Raw genomic sequence first — 17,804 nt, 5'->3', positions numbered from 1 at the left:
GCCCAGCCCAGCTCAGTGCAGCTCAGCCCAGCCCAGCTCAGTGCAGCCCAGCTCAGCCCAGCCCAGCCCAGCCCAGCCCAGCCCAGTGCAGCTCAGTGCAGCCCAGCCCAGTGCAGCTCAGGTCAGCCCAGCCCAGCCCAGCCCAGCCCAGCCCAGCCCAGCTCAGTGCAGCTCAGGTCAGCTCAGCCCAGCCCAGCCCAGCCCAGCTCAGCCCAGCCCAGCCCAGCCCAGCCCAGCCCAGCCCAGCCCAGCCCAGCCCAGCCCAGCCCAGCCCCGCGGCGGCAGCAGCAGCCCCTGCGGTGGGGCCGGGAGCAGAAGGGACAAGCCCGCAGGTGCTACACCGGGTCAGCTTTATTCGGTGGCGGTGCTCAGCAGGCAGCTGGTGCCGGGCTGCAGCGGCTGGTGCAGGGCTGCAGCGGCTGGCAGGGCTGCAGCGGCTGGTGCCGGGCTGCAGCGGCTGGTGCAGCAGCTGGCAGGGCTGCAGCGGCTGGTGCCGGGCTGCAGCGGCTGGTGCCGGGCTGCAGCGGCTGGCAGGGCTGCAGCGGCTGGTGCCGGGCTGCAGCGGCTGGTGCAGCAGCTGGCAGGGCTGCAGCAGCTGGTGCAGGGCTGCAGTGGCTGGTGCAGCAGCTGGCAGGGCTGCAGCGGCTGGTGCCGGGCTACAGCAGCTGGTGCCGGGCTGCAGCGGCTGGCAGGGCTGCAGCGGCTGGTGCCGGGCTGCAGCGGCTGGTGCAGCAGCTGGCAGGGCTGCAGCAGCTGGTGCAGGGCTGCAGTGGCTGGTGCAGCAGCTGGCAGGGCTGCAGTGGCTGGTGCAGCAGCTGGCAGGGCTGCAGCAGCTGGTGCCAGGCTGCAGCGGCTGGTGCAGCAGCTGGCAGGGCTGCAGCGGCTGGTGCCAGGCTGCAGCGGCTGGTGCAGCAGCTGGTGCCGGGCTGCAGCGGCTGGTGCAGCAGCTGGCAGGGCTGCAGCGGCTGGTGCAGGGCTGCAGTGGCTGGTGCAACAGCTGGCAGGGCTGCAGCGGCTGGTGCAGCAGCTGGTGCCAGGCTGCAGCGGCTGGTGCAGCAGCTGGCAGGGCTGCAGCGGCTGGCAGGGCTGCAGCGGCTGGTGCCAGGCTGCTCCGCGGGGCGCAGGGCTCCGGGCAGCCGCCGCCGGCCCTCGGCAGCAGCGGGGACCTGCGGCGGCCCCCGGGCAGGGCGGGGGGCTCGGGGCCGTCCCTCGCCTCGCCGGCAGGGAGCTGCGGAGCCCGCAGCAGGGCGGCCCGGGGCACGCCGGGGCGGGGGGCAGCGATCCCTCTCACTTCTTCTGCAGCCTCTCCGTTGCTCTCTTCACCCAGGGCTGCTCCGGGTCCGCGCAGACCTTGGTCCCATTCCTGGTCTCAAAGCTGCCGAGGGGAAAGGCGAAGCTCGGTTGAGAGACGACCGAGCCACAGGCCCGCCCCTGCCCCCACCCCATCCTCCTCCTCCTCTGCCCCAGCCCCTGGCTGCTCGCTGTCCTCCAGGCTGCTCAGCCTGCAGCCCTGAGCCTCCCTTTGCAGAGGCTCCAGGAGCTGCGAGGGACCCCAAGCCCTTCGCTCTGCCCCGCGGGAGCCCCCAGCCAGCCGCTGCTGGAGGCCAGGGAAGGGCCTGGGATGGATGAAGGGAACTCTGTGGTGGGCTGAGGAGGGAGCAGGGCGGTGGGGAACTCACACAACAGCAGGGTTGAAGCACTCCTTGGGGGTCCTGTAGAAGCCCTTCAGCCTCTGCAGCTTCAGAGGAGCCTGCAGGAACCTGAAGCAGCACTCCAGGGGCTTGTGAGGAGCTGCAGGAGGCACAGAGAGGCACTGAGCAGAGAGGCCTCTGGAAAGGTGGCTGCAAGACCTTCCCCCTGGACCAGGCTGATGCCCACAACAGCCCTCAGGGGTTCCCCTAAGGACCACCCCACCCCCCACCCCCCCCAGATGCCCTCCTTGCTTCCCAGGGCAGGAGGATGCCCCCAGGGAGGGCTGGGGTTGGAAGGGACCTCTCAAGGTCATCCTGTCCAACCTCCCCCCTGGGGACCTCCTATCCAACCTTCCCCCTGGGGACCTCCTGTCCAACCTCCCCCCAACCCACCTGACCCCCCCCCCCCCCCCCCGGACAGCCCAGCTGAGCCTGGGCCTGCAGTGGTGGCCCCTGAGGTGCCTTTGCCTCAGGGTGAGGAGCACCATGAGCAGCAGGACCACCCTGGCAGCCCCCCTTGGGAGGGGGGTTGGGCGCATCTACCACCTCCCTGGGCACCCTGTGCCAGCATCCCACCGCCCCCCAGCAGACCACATCACCTCCTTAGCACCCAGCCCCTGCAGCTGGCTTTGCCCAGAGGCAGCCCCAGGAGCAGCCCCTCCAGCACCCTGAGATGTGCCCCCCTGCTCCTCCTGGCCAGAGGGGTGGCCCCTGGGGTGCCTTTACCTGCATCAGAGCCCGGGGAGAGGGTGAGGAGCAGGCTGAGCAGCAGGCTGAGCAGCAGGGCTGTCCTTGAGGCCATCGTGGGGGCTGCCTGGGGGGGCTGCTCCTGCAGGCTCTGCTGCTCTGCCTCCAGAGCTGTGAGCCCGGGCAGGGAGAGGCTCCCGTTTTATCCTCTGCCCCCCACCCCCTGCCCACGTTAGCCCTGTTCTGCAGAACTCTGAGCAGATTCAAGAGAAAGCTCAGGGGGATTCCCAGCCCTCCCGGGAGCCCGGGGCTCAGCGCCCCCCCCTCCCCGGAGCCGGTCCCTGGAAGGACTCAGCAGCCTCTCGGCCACTTCTGCATTTCGGCGAGGCAGGGTCCTGCAGCAGGCAAGCCTCAGGGGGGCAGCAGGGAAGTGCAACCCTCCTCTGCAGAGGCCTGAAGGCCAGGGCCCCCAGCCCCTGGAGCTGGGCAAAGGCAGAGCCCAGCTCGTCCCCCGCTGCAGAGTCACTTTCCAGCCTCCCCCACCCCCACCCCCGGCCAAAGCCACCCACAGCCAGGCTGCAGCTCCCCGGGGGTTGCCTTCCCACCTCCCCTCAGCAGCCTGCTGGCCACAGCTGCCAGCCAGCCAGCCAGCCCTCCGTGGCTCAGCAGCTGCCAGAGGTCAGCCCCTGCCGGCAGCTGAGCCCCCTCCCCAGGCTGCTGCTGTGGGGAGCTCCCAGCAGAGCCCTCCCCAGCAGCCCAGGCTCAGCCCCTCGGCCTCGGGGCAGGAGGCTCCAGCAGGCTGAAGTGCTGGTGCCCAAAGTCCTTGCAGGGCTTCTCCAACGGGCTGGAAGGCTCCCAGGCGGTGCAGGGCCCTGCAGAGAGGGGGCTCAGGACCCCTGGGTTAGCCTGGGGGCAGCTGCCCCCCCATGGCACCCAGCTCCCTCTTCCTCACTTGGCCACCCAGACCGCCACCGGGTCCAAGCATGGCTGCAGCACCCATGGCAGGTCTGGGGGGAGAGGAGGCAGAGCTGAGCTGCCTCAGGGATCCATGGATGGGGCTGGGCTGGAAGGGAGCTCAGAGCTCAGCCAGCTCCAGCCCCCTGCCACGGGCAGGAGCACTGAGCCCAGCTGGCAGCCTCAGGGCACCATGGCCACTGAAGCAGGTCCCCAGGTGCCAGGCCAGGGCCCTCAGGGCTGGTGTGGCTGTGGGGCTGGGCTGCAGGGGCAGCCTGCTGCTGGGCAGTGCTTGCAGCTCCTCAGCACAGTTGCTCTTTGAGGTGCTTGGAGAGCTGCTGGGATGTCAGAGGGATCTGTGGCCAGGGGCACTGCTGGCTCCTGGGGGCAGCTCCCTGCTGTCTCTTGCCCTCCACACCTGCCCACAGGGGGAGAGGTTTGTGCTGGGCCCCTGGGGTCAGCCTGCAGCCTCTCTCTGCTCCCTCTGATGGGTTTCTCCCTTCCCCTTCCTGCTGCTGCAGCTCCCAAGTGCCTCTCAGTGCCCTCAGGTGCAGCCTCCTCCTCTTCCTTCAAGGGGAATCCTCTGCTCTGGGGTCACCATGCCTGGAGGCTCCTGGAATGGGTTGGGCTGGAAGGGAGCTCAAAGCTCAGCCAGCTGCAGCCCCCTGCCCTGGGCAGGGACCCCTCCCCCCAGCCCAGGCTGCCCAGGGCCTCATCCAGCCTGGTCCTGAGCACCTCCAGGCAGGGGGCAGCCACAGCCTCCCTGGGCAGCCTGGGCCAGGCTCTCCCCTGGGGACCCCCCCGGCAGTGCCTGGATGCTGGGGCAAGGCTTGGAAGCTCTGCAGCTGGCTTTGGGGGCGCCCCCTGCTGGCCAGGTGGTGCTGCCTGGCAGCAAGGGCTGGAGCTAGGAAAGGCTGCCAGGGGAGGCTGCTTGGGGAGGCTGCTTGGGGAGGCTGCCTGGGGAGGCTGCTTGGGGAGGCTGCTTGGGGAGGCTGTCTGGGGAGGCTGCTTGGGGAGGCTGCCTGGGAAGGCTGCCTGGGGAGGCTGTCTGGAGAGACTGCCTGGGGAGGCTGCCAGGGGAGGCTGCCTGGAGAGGCTGCTTGGGGAGGCTGCCTGGGGAGGCTGCCTGGGGAGGCTGTCTGGGAAGGCTGCCTGGGGAGGCTGCCTGGGGAGGCTGCCAGGGGAGGCTGCCTGGGGAGGCTGCCTGGGGAGGCTGTCTGGAGAGACTGCTTGGGGAGGCTGCTTGGGGAGGCTGCCTGGGGAGGCTGCCTGGGGAGGCTGCCTGGGGAGGCTGTCTGGAGAGACTGCTTGGGGAGGCTGCTTGGGGAGGCTGTCTGGGGAGGCTGCTTGGGGAGGCTGCCTGGGGAGGCTGCCTGGGGAGGCTGCTTGGGGAGGCTGCTTCTCTCTCTGGGAAGAACTTTCTCCTCCCCTCCAGCCCAAACCTCCCCTGGCACAGCTTGAGACTGTGTCCTCTTGTTCTGGGGCTGGGTGCCTGGGAGAAGAGCCCAACGCCCACCTGGCTGCAACCTCCCTGCAGGGGGTTGCAGAGAGCCATGAGGTCTCCCCTGAGCCTCCTCTTCTGCAGGCTGAGCAACCCCAGCTCCCTCAGCCTCCCTGGCAGTGCCAGGCAGCAGCAGTGAGGCAGCTCAGGGTGTGCCAGCAGGCAGCTGAGGGACCAGGAGTCCACAGTGTCCCTCAGTGCCCCAAGGGCCCCAGGCTGGTGCCACGGAGCTGAGCCCTGGGGTTGGCTCCTTGGCACTGCCTGCCCCTGCCCTGGCAGAGAGAGGAGAGGGCAAAGGAAACCCAAGCACCAGAGCTGCTCCTGAGTGCCCCAGGGGGAAGCTCTCTGGCTTTGTGGGTGGGGGATTTGCCAGCTGTGGGTTTAGCTCTGCCCAAAGGCTGCTGAAGGTAACTCCCAGCTGGGCAGCAGGACCTTTGTGAGGCACAGAGCCCCACAGCTGCCAGGGGCTGGAAGGGACCTCGGGGCTCAGCCAGCTCCAAGCCCCCTGCCACGGGCAAGGGGCAGCTCACACCACAGCAGCAAGCTCTGCCTGGCACGTGGCTGGCGTGGGGGCTCCCAGGATGAGAAGGAGCAGGAGATGCTGGCATGGGGGCTCCCAGGATGGGGAGGAGCAGGAGATGCTGGCATGGGGGCTCCCAGGATGGGGAGGAGCAGGAGATGCTGGCATGGGGGCTCCCAGGATGAGGAGGAGCAGGAGATGCTGGCATGGGGGCTCCCAGGATGGGGAGCAGGAGATGCTGGCATGGGGGCTCCCAGGATGGGGAGCAGGAGATGCTGGCATGGGGGCTCCCAGGATGAGGAGGAGCAGGAGATGCTGGCATGGGGGCTCCCAGGATGAGAAGGAGCAGGAGATGCTGGCATGGGGGCTCCCAGGATGGGGAGCAGGAGATGCTGGCATGGGGGCTCCCAGGATGAGAAGGAGCAGGAGATGCTGGCATGGGGGCTCCCAGGATGGGGAGCAGGAGATGCTGGCATGAGGGCTCCCAGGATGGGGAGCAGGAGATGCTGGCATGGGGGCTCCCAGGATGAGGAGGAGGAGGAGATGCTGGCATGGGGGCTCCCAGGATGGGGAGCAGGAGATGCTGGCATGGGGGCTCCCAGGATGAGGAGGAGGAGGAGATGCTGGCCCCTGGCCCTCTCACTTCTCCCAGCTGCCCACTGTGGCTGGGCATTGACTCCTGGAGCTTTTTGCCTTTGCCACCTCTCCTCCCTTCCCTTCCTGCAGGGGGGAAAGGCACAGGAGGGCAGCCCATGCCCTGCCTGGGGGGTGGGAGAGGTCCCAGCTCAGCCCTTGGCCCCCTGCTCCTTGCAGAGCAGTCTGGGGGCTGAATGCTTATCCCCTGGGGGCTGAATGTTTGACTCCTGGGGGCTGCTGGTCCTCACAGGGCTGTGCTCCAGACCCCTCCCCAGGGCTGTGCCCCAGACCCCTCCCCAGCTTTGTTGCCCTTCTCTGGACACCTTCCAGCAGCTCAACCTCTTTCCTGACCTGAGGAGCCCAGAGCTGGACACAGGACTCCAGGTGTGGCCTGAGCAGTGCTGAGCACAGGGCAGGATGAGCTCCCTGCTCCTGCTGGCCACACTCTGCCTGCTGCAGGCCAGGCTGCCCTTGGCCTTCTTGGCCCCCTGGGCACACTGCAGGCTCCTGTTCAGCTGCTCTCCACCACTCCCCCCAGCTCCCTCTCTGCCTGGCTGCTCTCAGCCACTCTGCCCCCAGCCTGCAGCACTGCCTGGGGTTGCTGTGGCCAAAGTGCAGCCCCTGGCACTTGGCTGTGTTCAGTCTCCTGCCCTTGGCCCCTGCCCCTCTGCCCAGCCTGTTGAGGTCCCTCTGCAGAGCTCTGCTGCCCCCTCCCAGCTCAACTCCTGCTCCCAGCTTGCTGTCATCTGCACATTTACTGCTGCTGGACTCCATCCCCTCCTCCAGATCATCAATGAGGATATTGATCAGGCTGGGGCCCAGCACTGCTCCCTGGGGCACCCCACTGGTGCCTGGCTGCCAGCTGGCTGTGGCACCATTCACCACCAGCCTCTGGGCTCAGCCTCCAGCCAGTTCCTCACCCAGCTCAGAGCTGCTGTCCCAGCCAGGGGCTGACAGCTTGGCCAGCAGCTTGCTGGGGGGGATGATGGCAAAGGCCTTGCTGCAGTCTCCATCCCCAGCCTGCCCCACAGCCACCAGGCAGTGCCCTGGGCATGGAAGGAGCTCAGGTTGCTCAGGCAGGACCTGCCCTGCCTGGATCCCTGCTGGCTGAGCCCTTGGTGCAGGAATGCAGGGATTGCCCCCAGGATGATCTGCTGCATCCCTTTGCCTGGCACTGAGCTCAGGCTGCCAGGCCTGGAGCTTGCAGGTTCCTCCTCCCAGCCCTGCTTGTGGGTGGGCATCACCTTGGCAGCTGCCAGTCCTCTGGGACCTCTCCAGTGAGCCAGGACTGGTGGTCAGTGATGGAGAGCAAGCTTGGAGCTCACCTGCCAGCTCTCTCAGCACCCTAGGAGGGATCCCATCGGGTCCCAGGGACCTGTGGGGATCCAAGCAGCTCAGCAAGTCCTGAACAACCTCCTGATGGATTGCAGGGGCTCTGCCCTGCTCCCTGACCCCATGTGCCAGTCCAGGAGGCCACTTGTCCCGAGGGCCTCCTGCCTGACTGTTGCAGTGGAGGCAAAGAAGGAGCTCAGAGCCTCAGCCTCTTCCTCACCTTCAGCTCCCAGAGGAGGCAAATGTTTAATGAAGGCTTCCAGGAGCTGAGCACAGGGCTGTGGGGTGGGAGAGAATGAAGAGCTCCAAAGCTCACAGATTAGAGAGAGAGAGGGAACAAACCAGGCAAGCCAAAGGTGGGGTGGAAAGGGCTGGCTGCTGGCACAGTGCTTTAATAATGACCACTGCTAGCCAAGACACAGAAGCCCACCCCCAACACCCACCCCCCACCCCCCCAAACCTGACATGGGGCAAAGGGTAGGCCCCTGGGCAGGCATTTGGAGCCTTTGCTTTGGGGACCAAATGCCTCTTTCTGGAGGGAAAGTGTGCCCAGAGGGCTGGCACCTCTGCCACATGCCCCCAGCCAGGGCTGCATTGGGCTCCTCCACCTCCTCCTCCTCCTCCTCCAAGAGAGCCTTCCCTGGGTGCTGTGCTTGCAGAGAGCCCCCAAACCTCCCCCTGAGGCTCCCACAGGACCACTCTGGGTGGCTGCTTCTTTTCTCCCCACCTCATCCTGCCCTGCTGCTGGGCACCACACGCAGCAGGGCTTTGCTGCAGCTCCTCTGCAGGCCTCCAAGTGAAGAGGGAGCAAGAAGAGAAGCCCAGAGCTGTGGCCTGGCCTCCAGCAGGGGCTGGGTTGAGGGCTGCCAGCTCCCTCTGAGCATGACATCTGCAGTCCCCTAAGCAGACTCAGGGCGGCGGGGAGGGGGTGTCTGCCACCTCTGCCTGACAACCCAGCCCACCCCTCACTTCTCCAGCAGCAGTGACTGCAGGGACAGTGATCAGCCCAAGGAGATCCAGCCCCCAGCTGGCCAGCAGCGGCAGCCTGGATCCTGGCACAGCCAAAGTGCCAAGGAAGGAGCAGCAGAGCCTGGGCAGTGCGAGCCGAGCGGCTTTGGGCTTAAGCCTGCCCCGGGTGGCCAAGGCCAAGCCCAGCAGGGGTGGCTGAGGAGGTGGCTTCCTGGCTGGGTGAGGGAAAAGGCTCCCAGAAGTCACTTCTGGCCACCAGCAACGGCTCTGGGAGAGCCTTTGTGTGGGGTGGCAGTGGCTGAAGGGCTCAGAGCCCCTCAGTGGCCTCCAAGGCACCAGCGCTGGGCACTGCCAGAGCAGATCTGGCTCCTGAGGCTCTGCCCTGCGAGGAATCCTCTTGTCTCCAGGGCTTTCACCCTTGGCATTGCTTCCTCCTGGCCACACCAGTGCAGCACAAGCTCAGCTCACAGGCAAGCTCAGGCCAAAAGCCCAAATGTCCACTCCAAAGCCTTCAGACCTCTTCCATGGGGTAGGCGTCGGGGGCAGGGGCTGCCTTCTGGTAGAGCAAGCCCTGGACCATTTCTCTCGCCACCTCCTCTCTCCTGAGTCCAAACTTGAGGTAGAGCCAAGCCACAGCCACCCCACACACCATCAGGGCGCTCACCACGGCAGCTGGGATGACCAAGGGCAGCTGAGAGCTTGGCAAGAGGCTGGGAAGGGGCAGGGGGCTCGGGCTTCCCGCGGGCGCCTGCGCCCTGGCTGGGCCGGGGGAGGTCCGGCCAGCGGGCAGCGATGGAGCTGCAGGGTCGTGCTGGGCTGCAGGGGGTGGGCAGGCAGAGGCCCTGCTGCCAGGAGCAGCTGCAGAGGAGCTGGCAGCCTTGCTGGGCTGGGCAGGAGCAGCCTTGCCGGGCTGGGCAGGAGCAGCCTTGCCGGGCTGGGCAGGAGCAGCCTTGCTGGGCTGGGCAGGAGCAGCTTTGCTGGGCTGGGCAGGAGCAGCCTTGCTGGGCTGGGCAGGAGCAGCCTTGCCGGGCTGGGCAGGAGCAGCCTTGCTGGGCTGGGCAGGAGCAGCCTTGCCGGGCTGGGCAGGAGCAGCTTTGCTGGGCTGGGCAGGAGCAGCCTTGCCGGGCTGGGCAGGAGCAGCTTTGCTGGGCTGGGCAGGAGCAGCCTTGCTGGGCTGGGCAGGAGCAGCCTTGCTGGGCTGGGCAGGAGCAGCCTTGCTGGGCTGGGCAGGAGCAGCCTTGCCGGGCTGGGCAGGAGCAGCCTTGCTGGGCTGGGCAGGAGCAGCCTTGCTGGGCTGGTCAGGAGCAGCTTTGCCTGGCTGGGCAGGAGCAGCCTTGCTGGGCTGGGCAGGAGCAGCCTTGCTGGGCTGGACAGGAGCAGCCTTGCTGGGCTGGGCAGGAGCAGCCTTGCTGGGCTGGGCAGGAGCAGCCTTGCCGAGCTGGGCAGGAGCAGCCTTGCTGGGCTGGACAGGAGCAGCCTTGCTGGGCTGGACAGGAGCAGCTTTGCCGGGCTGGGCAGGAGCAGCCTTGCTGGGCTGGGCAGGAGCAGCCTTGCCGGGCTGGGCAGGAGCAGCCTTGCCGGGCTGGGCAGGAGCAGCCTTGCTGGGCTGGACAGGAGCAGCCTTGCCGGGCTGGGCAGGAGCAGCTTTGCTGGGCTGGGCAGGAGCAGCTTTGCCGGGCTGGGCAGGAGCAGCCTTGCTGGGCTGGGCAGGAGCAGCTTTGCTGGGCTGGACAGGAGCAGCCTTGCTGGGCTGGGCAGGAGCAGCCTTGCTGGGCTGGACAGGAGCAGCCTTGCTGGGCTGGACAGGAGCAGCTTTGCTGGGCTGTGCAGGAGCAGCCTTGCTGGGCTGGGCAGGAGCAGCCTTGCTGGGCTGGGCAGGAGCAGCCTTGCTGGGCTGGGCAGGAGCAGCTTTGCTGGGCTGGGCAGGAGCAGCCTTGCTGGGCTGGGCAGGAGCAGCCTTGCCGGGCTGGGCAGGAGCAGCCTTGCCGGGCTGGGCAGGAGCAGCTTTGCTGGGCTGGGCAGGAGCAGCCTTGCCGAGCTGGGCAGGAGCAGCTTTGCCCGCGGCAGCTGCGGAGCTGCGAGCGGACGCCGAGGCAGTGCCCGCTGGAGGCAGCGCGGCTGAGGCTGTGCCCTGCCCCAGGCTGCCCGGGCTGGGGAGGTCTGAACCCAAGCTGCCAGCCTCGGCTCTGGCACTTGGAGGGCCTGGGGGGTGGGCTGAAGCAAGCAGAGGGCGGTCTGAGCCTTGGCTGAGAGCCGGGGGGGGGGCCGGGGGAAGCGGTGCCCTGGCCGCCAGCCCCGGTGCCCGCGGCGTGCCCTGCAGCCCCTCCCGCGGCACTGCCCCTGCCAGGCACGGCACCGGGGGGCTGCCCGGAGACCCTGCCTGCTGCAGCGCGGGTGGGGGCTGCAGCAGACCTCACAGAGCCTCTGCCTGCTCCTGGAGGGGCTTCGGAGCCGGCAGCAACCTCCTGTGCCGCAGGGGCCGATCCGGCAGGGGGCTGAGCGGTGGCCGGGGGGGCCGGGCTGGCTGTCTCTGTCCGGAGGGCTCTGTCCAAACCTGCTGTGCCCTGGGAGAGAGCAGCTGGGGCAGTGACTCCAACAAGCCTCTGAACGCCCCCGGGACCTTCTGCTGGGCCAGCAGCCTGGGGGAGGGGGGAGGGGGAAGCCTTCTCCCGGTCCAGCTCCTTCATGATCTTCTTCACCCAATCTGCTTCTGGGTCTGCACAGATCTGCAGCATCCTCAGGGTCACCAAGCTGAAAAGCCAGAGGGGACAGGCAGTGAATAAACCCTGCTCTAAGTGGGCAGGGAGGGAGGGAAGGGAGAGAGGGAGGGAAGGGAGAGATGGAGGGAAGGGAGGGAGGGAAGGCAGAGAGGGAGAGGGAAGGGAGAGATGGAAGGAAGGAAGGAAGGAAGGAAGGAAGGAAGGAAGGAAGGAGGGAAGGAGGGAAGGAGGGAAGGAAGGAAGGAAGGAAGGAAGGAAGGAAGGAAGGAAGGAAGGAAGGAAGGAAGGAAGGAAGGAAGGAAGGGAGAGAGGAAGGGAGAGAGGGAAGGAAGGGATGGAGGGAAGGCAGAGAGGGAGAGGGAAGGCAGAGAGGGAGAGGGAAGGCAGAGAGGGAGAGGGAAGGCAGAGAGGGAGAGGGAAGGGAGAGATGGAAGGAAGGAAGGAAGGAAGGAAGGAAGGAAGGAAGGAAGGAAGGAAGGAAGGAAGGAAGGAAGGAAGGACGGAAGGAAGGAAGGAAGGGAGGAAGGAAGGAAGGGAGGAAGGGAGGGGAGGGAGGGGAGGGAGAGAGGGAAGGGAGAGGGAGAGGGTAGGGAGAGAGGGAGGGTAGGGAGAGAGGAAGGAGAGGGAGAAAAGGAGGGCAGGGAGAGGGGGAGGGCAGGGAGGAAGGGAGGAAGGGAGGGGAGGGAGGGAGGGAAGGAAGGGAGGGCAGGGAGGGCAGGGAGAGAGGGAGGGAAGGGAGAAAGGGAGGAGAGGGAGAGAGGAAGGGAGGGAGGGAGGAAAGGGAGGGTGCTGAGGGGGTGCAGGGAGGGGGCTGGGGGGGTGCAGGAAGGGGGTGCAGGGAGGGGGTGCAGGGGATGCAAGGAGGGGGCTGAGGGGGTGCAGGGAGGGAGGGTGAAGAGGATGCAAGGAGGGGGCTGAGGGGGTGCAGGGAGGGAGGGTGGAGGGGTTGCAGGGAGGGGGCTGAGGAAGTGCAAGGAGGGTGCTGAGGGGGTGCAGGGAGGGGGCTGAGGGGGGTGCAGGGAGGGGGCAGCTGCTGCTGCTGGGGCCATGCTCACATGATGGCTTTTGTCTTGCAGGTGGCTTCAGTGCTGTGGTAGCTTCTTATCCTCTTGGCCTCTATCTTGGGGCTGAACTTCTGGCACTCCCTGGAGCACATCAGAGATGCTTTGGGTTGCCCTGCAAGGAGGTTCCCAGCAGCTCAGAGGCTGGGCTGTGGGCTGCCTGCCCCAGGAACCAGCACTGCCTTGGGGGTGCTGAGGGGGGGGGGGGATCAAGATGAGCAGGGCTGGAGCCAGGCTCTGCTCAGGGGTGGCCAGGGACAGCTCCAGGGGCACTGGGTGGCAGCTGCAGCAGAGGAGGTGCCCTGGGAACAGGAGGGAAAACTCTGTCCCTGTGAGGCTGCTGGAGCCTGGCACAGGCTGCCCAGGGAGGCTGTGGCTGCCCCCTGCTCAGGACCAGGCTGGATGAGGCCCTGAGCAGCCTGGGCTGGGGGGAGGGGTCCCTGGGCATGGCAGGGGGCTGGGGCTGGCTGAGCTCTGAGCTCCCTTCCCCCTCTCCCCCCAGCCCCATCCGTGGATCCATGCAGTGTGCTCTGGAGACCTCTCCTCACCACATCTCCTCCCAACCCTGCTCCCCCCACTGTGGGACTTCCCCTCCAGGGGCTTCCCTCCCTGCCTCTCCCTGCTGGTCCCTGGCCCTCTGGGCACCACTTGGGCCGAGAGGAAGGCTGCAGGGAGAGAACCTTGGGCTGAATCCTTTGCTCCCCAGCAGCCTTTAGCCTCAGAGCCTAGCATCCCACCAAGCATCTCCCCTGCCACCTCCACAGGAAGCTGTGGTTTGCATTTGGCAGGGTGGGAGACTTAAACCCCCTCCCACCCCCCCTCCAGGCCTGACCCTTTGGAGAAGCAAAGCCAAGCCCAGCCCTGGGGGGGGACCCTCAGCTCCCCCAGCCACAGCAGCTTGCCAAGCTGCAGGGGGAGGTTGCACAATGCAGCCTCCTGGAGATGTGTCCTGGCATGCCAGGGGACAAGGCTGAGGAAAACAAACCCTGATTCATCTGAGGGGGGGAAAGCAGCTGCAGCCTCCAGGCTCCTCCAAAAGGAGCACAAATGAGCTGTGCAGATCCAGGGAATGGGCTTGGGGTGGAAGGGAGCTCAGAGCTCAGCCAGCTCCAGCCCCCTGCCATGCCCAGGGACCCCTCCCCACAGCCCAGCCTGCTCAAGGCCTCATCCAGCCTGGGCCTCAGCACCTCCAGGCAGGGGGCAGCCACAGCCTCCCTGGGCAGCCTGTGCCAGGCTCTCCCCAGCCTCCCTGCCAACCATTCCTTCCTCCTCTCCACTCTCCCTCTGCCCTCTGCCAGCTCCAAGCCATTCTCCCTGCTCCTGGCACTCCCAGCCCTTGCCCACAGTCCCTCCCCAGCTCTCCTGCAGCCCTGCAGCTCCTGCAAGGTTGCTCTCAGCTCTCCCTGCAGGCTGCACAGCCCCAAGCCTCCCAGACTGCCCCACAGGGGAGGCTCTGCAGCCCTCTGAGCATCTCTGTGACCTCCTCTGGAGCCTCTGCAGCAGCTCCAGGTCCTCCTTGTGCTGGGGGCCCCAGAGCTGGAGGCAGTGCTGCAGGGGGGCACTGAGCAGAGCAGGATCCTCTCCCCTCTCAGGCTGCCCTCTCCACCTGGGTTTGGTGGACCTGAGGCAGCTGTGCTGGGAGTGCTCCAGCTGCTGAGTGCCAGGGGGGGCAGCATGCAGGAGCCCCCCTCCCAGCTCCTTGCATCCTGAGGGCAACCCAGGGCTGCAAAGCAAGCCCAGGGCCCCCTGTGCAGAGGCACACTGCAGCCTCCAGGGCTCTCTGGAGTGTTCCCAGAGCCATGGAATGGGTTGGGTTGGGTGGAAAAGCTCTCTGAGATCTTCCAACCCAAGCAGCAGCCCAAGCCCACCATGGCCACCAGCCCCTGGCCCCAGGTGCCATGGGCACAGGGCTCTGGAGCACCCCCCGCCAGAGGGACTCCACCACCTCCCTTTGTCCACAGACTTGATGCCTCCCACTGCACTTCAGGGTCAGGAGGATCTGCTCAGGGCTGACCAGGAACAGCTCATGATGGAAGAAAGCAAAGGGCTCCAGGGAGACCTCCTGGTGGCCTTCCAGGGGCTGCAGGGGGCTGCAGGAAAGCTGGGGAGGGACTTTGGAGGGGGTGAGGGAGGGCCAGGACTGGGGGGGATGGAGCACAAGGAGAAGTGGGGAGCTGGAGATTGGCTGTGAGGAAGAAGTTGTTGGGCAGGAGGGTGGTGAGAGCCTGGCCCAGGCTGCCCAGGGAGGTGGTGGAAGCCTCCTGCTCAGCCCTGGAGGTGTTTGCAGCCAGGCTGGAGGTGGCTGTGAGCAACCTGCTGTGGGGTGAGGTGTCCCTGCCCATGGCAGGGGCTTGGAGCTGGCTGAGCCCTGGGGTCCCTGCCAGCCCTGGCAGTTCAGTGTCCACTGCCCCTTGTCCTGTCTCTGGGCACTGCTGAGGGCACCCAGCCCCCATGCTGCTGATGCCCTCCCTGGAGCTATTTCCATCTACTCAGAGATTCAGTGTCCCCTGGGGCAGAGCAGGAGCAACTCAGGGTGGGATTTGGGGGGGGGGGGGGGGGGGGGGGGGGGGGGGGGGGGGGGGGGGGGGGGGGGCTGAGCCAGACCCTTTGAAACAATACAGAACCCAGAAGCAAGCAGGCTGGGAGGGAGCTCAGAGCTCAGCCAGCCCAACCTAGCAGCCAGCAGCACCCAACCATGGCCCTGAGAGCCACATCCAGGCTCTTGCTGAGCACCCCCAGGGATGGGGACTCCACCACCCCCCTGGGCAGCACAGCCCCAGGGCCAAGCTCTCTGGCTGGGGAGAATTTCTTCCTCCCCTCCAGCCCTAAACCTCCCCTGGCACAGCTTGAGGCTGTGGCCTCTTGTTCTGGTGCTGGTTGCCTGGGAGAAGAGCCCAACTCCCCACCTGGCTCCAACCTCCCTGCAGGGAGTTGCAGAGAGCAAGAAGGTCTCCCCTGAGCCTCCTCTTCTGCAGGCTCCAACCCCAGCACCCTCAGCCTCTCCTCCCAGGGCTGTGCTCCAGCCCCCTCCCCAGCCCTGTGCCCCAGCCCCCTCCCCAGCCTTGTGAGCAGCCTGCTGTGGGGTGAGGTGTCCCTGCCCATGGCAGGGGCTTGGAGCTGGCTGAGCTCCCTTCCAGCCCTGCCAGCTCTGGGCTCCTGTGCTCCAGAGGGGGTGGCTGCTTGGCTGCAGGGGGGGCAGAGCCAGGCAGTGCCAAAGCAGGCAGTGGGTTCCCTGGGGCAGGGCAGGCAGCCCTGCAGCCCTGCTGCCCTCCTGACTCAGGCCAGCCCCGAAGAGCCTGCCCAGAGGTGAGAGGAGATGAAGAAACTCCCTGCCAGGCAGGGCTCCTAGGCTGTCCTCACTCCTCCCCTCTGGTGGCAGCAGGGCACAGCTCTCCAGGGCCCTTTGCCCCCTCTGCCTTCCCACGGTGGGGGGGCTCAGACCATCCCTTAGTCCTGGCTCTGCTGAGCCTGCCCTGCTGGGGAGCTCTGGCAGCCTCTCTGCCCCATGGCTGCCTCGGGGCAGCAACCACTGAGGTGTGCCAGGGGAGGACCTCACCCCAGACCAGCCCAGGGAGAGCTGTGCCCACCTCCTCCTGCTCCCCTGGCCCTGCTCAGCACTGCCCAGGAGCACACAAAGAGCTTTGCCCAGGGACCAGAAGACATTCACCCACCTGTCCTCACAGACAGACAGACAGACAGACAGAGGGTGCCTGTGCAGGCCTGGGGCTGCAGGTGCCAGCATCCCCCAGCTCTCAGTGATGGCAGCACTGGCACCCTCAGGACAGACATCCAGCCCTGGGCAGGCTGCTGGCTGCCCCCTTGGCAGGTGCCCAGGGGCAAGGCCCCAGAGGATTCCAACCCAGCTCTGCAGAAGCTCTGCTCAGAGCTGCACAGCTGGCACTGGGTGGGAAGAGACCCTCCAAGGGCCTCCTGCCCAAGCCCCCTGCAGGCAGCAGGGCCAGCTCCAGCTGCAGCAGGCTGCCCAGGGACACAGCCAGGCTGAGCTGGAAGGGCTGCAGGGATGGAGCCTCCACCACCTCCCTGGGCAGCCTGGGCCAGGCTCTCCCCAGCCTCCCTCTGCACAGCTTCCTCCTCAGCTCCAACCTAACTCTGCCCTGCTCCAGCTCCAAACCATTGCCCCTGGGCCTATCCCCACAGCCCCTTCTCAGCAGTCCCTGCCCAGCCTGCCTGCAGCTGCCCTGCAGCTCTGCAGCTGCAGCTCTCAGCTCTGCCTGCAGCCTTCTCTGCTGCAGGCCTCCCAGCCTGGCCCCAGGGCAGAGGTTCTGCAGCCCTCTGCTCATCTCTGTGGCCTCCTCTGGAGCCTCTCCCTCAGCTCCAGGTCTCTCTTGTGCTGGGCTCCCACAGCTGGCCCCAGCCCTGCAGGTGAGGTCTCCCCAGAGCAGAGCAGAGGGGCAGGATCCTCTCTCTCCAGCTCTGGCCACCCTGCTCTGGCTGCAGCCCAGGCTGCCCTTGGCCTCCTGTGCTGCCAGTGCCCAGTGCTGGCTCCTGCCCAGCTGCTCCCCCAGCCCCAGCACCCCCAAGGCCTTCCCTGCAGGGCTGCCCTCAGCCTCCTCACCCCCAGCCAGGGTTGGTATCCAGGTTTGCCCTGAGCCAGCAGCTCTCAGCTCTGCCTGGAGCCTTCTCTGCTGCAGGCTGCACAGCCCCAACCCTCCCAGCCTGGCCCCAGGGCAGAGGTCCTGCAGCCCTCTGAGCATCTCTGTGGCCTCCTCCGGAGCCTCTCCAGCAGCTCCAGGTCCCTCTTGTGCTGGGGGTCCCAGAGCTGGCCCCAGCTTCCCTCGGGAGCAGCAGGAGCTGTCACCGGGCTGCTCACATTCCCTTGCTGCCAGGATCGCTGCCGTGGACTCCCCCCCCCCCCAGCCCTCTCCCACTCCCAGCCCCCGGAGGTCCCCGCGGTGCCCACAGCCCCAGGCGGCATCGCCTCTGCCCCCCGGCCCCCTTCGGCTGCCCCTGCACAGCCTGGCAGCGCCGCCGGGCAGCGCGGGCAGGGGCAGGCAGAGCTGTGGCTCACCTCCGGCCAGGGTCACCAGGCACAAGAGCTTCAGGGCGAGCAGGACCCGAAGGGAAGCAGCCCTCATGTCGCCGAGGGTGGCAGCAGGCTGGGCACAGGGAGGAGGAGGAGGAGGATTAGGGACAGAGACCCACCGGCAGCTGCCGCGGCTCCGGGATCGGCTCCGGGATGGGCTCCAGGCTGTCACGGATGGAGGGGGAGGGAGCAGGCAGGGAACACCTCCTGCTTCCGAGATCCATCCTCCTGGAATTCCCCGCTCCCGCCCAGAGCTGACGTCGGCTTTGCTTGGCACTGCCAGGGCAGCTCCGGCGCTCGCTGGCAAACTGCCCCTGCGGGGCCGGAGGCTGCGCCCTGCCCCTCTGCCAGCCCTGCGGCTCCCTGCCAGCCCTGCGGCTCCCTGCCAGCCCTGCGGCTCCCTGCCAGCCCTGCGGCTCGCTGCCAGCCCTGCGGCTCCCTGCCCGCCGGTGCCGCTGCCCCCAGCCCGGGCACCTCCAACACCGAGCTCAGAAAGAGCTTCCCTTCCCTTCCCTTCCCTTCCCTTCCCTTCCCTTCCCTTCCCTTCCCTTCCCTTCCCTTCCCTTCCCTTCCCTTCCCTTCCCTTCCCTTCCCTTCCCTTCCCTTCCCTTCCCTTCCCTTCCCTTCCCTTCCCTTCCCTTCCCTTCCCTTCCCTTCCCTTCCCTTCCCTTCCCTTCCCTTCCCTTCCC

General features: G+C 67.2%; 2 protein-coding genes across 2 annotated transcripts; both read right to left on the bottom strand.

Annotated features, from left to right (window-relative positions):
• Positions 1-1,287: 1,287 nt before the first annotated feature.
• On the bottom strand, positions 1,288-2,423 carry LOC128898188 (C-C motif chemokine 5-like). The gene is made up of 3 exons (XM_054170287.1): positions 2,418-2,423; positions 1,680-1,867; positions 1,288-1,375 (listed from the first exon to the last, which is right to left on the bottom strand). The coding sequence occupies exons 1-3, from the start codon at positions 2,421-2,423 to the stop codon at positions 1,288-1,290; spliced, it is 282 nt and encodes a 93-aa protein (XP_054026262.1).
• A 6,378-nt stretch (positions 2,424-8,801) lies between these two features.
• Positions 8,802-17,167, bottom strand: LOC128898187 (C-C motif chemokine 24-like). The gene is made up of 4 exons (XM_054170286.1): positions 17,101-17,167; positions 12,066-12,186; positions 10,892-11,041; positions 8,802-8,988 (listed from the first exon to the last, which is right to left on the bottom strand). The coding sequence occupies exons 1-4, from the start codon at positions 17,165-17,167 to the stop codon at positions 8,802-8,804; spliced, it is 525 nt and encodes a 174-aa protein (XP_054026261.1).
• Between the last annotated feature and the right edge of the window lie 637 nt (positions 17,168-17,804).

This window comes from Dryobates pubescens, chromosome 19 (assembly GCF_014839835.1).
Source record: "Dryobates pubescens isolate bDryPub1 chromosome 19, bDryPub1.pri, whole genome shotgun sequence".
NCBI lineage: Eukaryota > Metazoa > Chordata > Aves > Piciformes > Picidae > Dryobates > Dryobates pubescens.
This window is presented reverse-complemented; position numbering and strand designations above follow the sequence as displayed.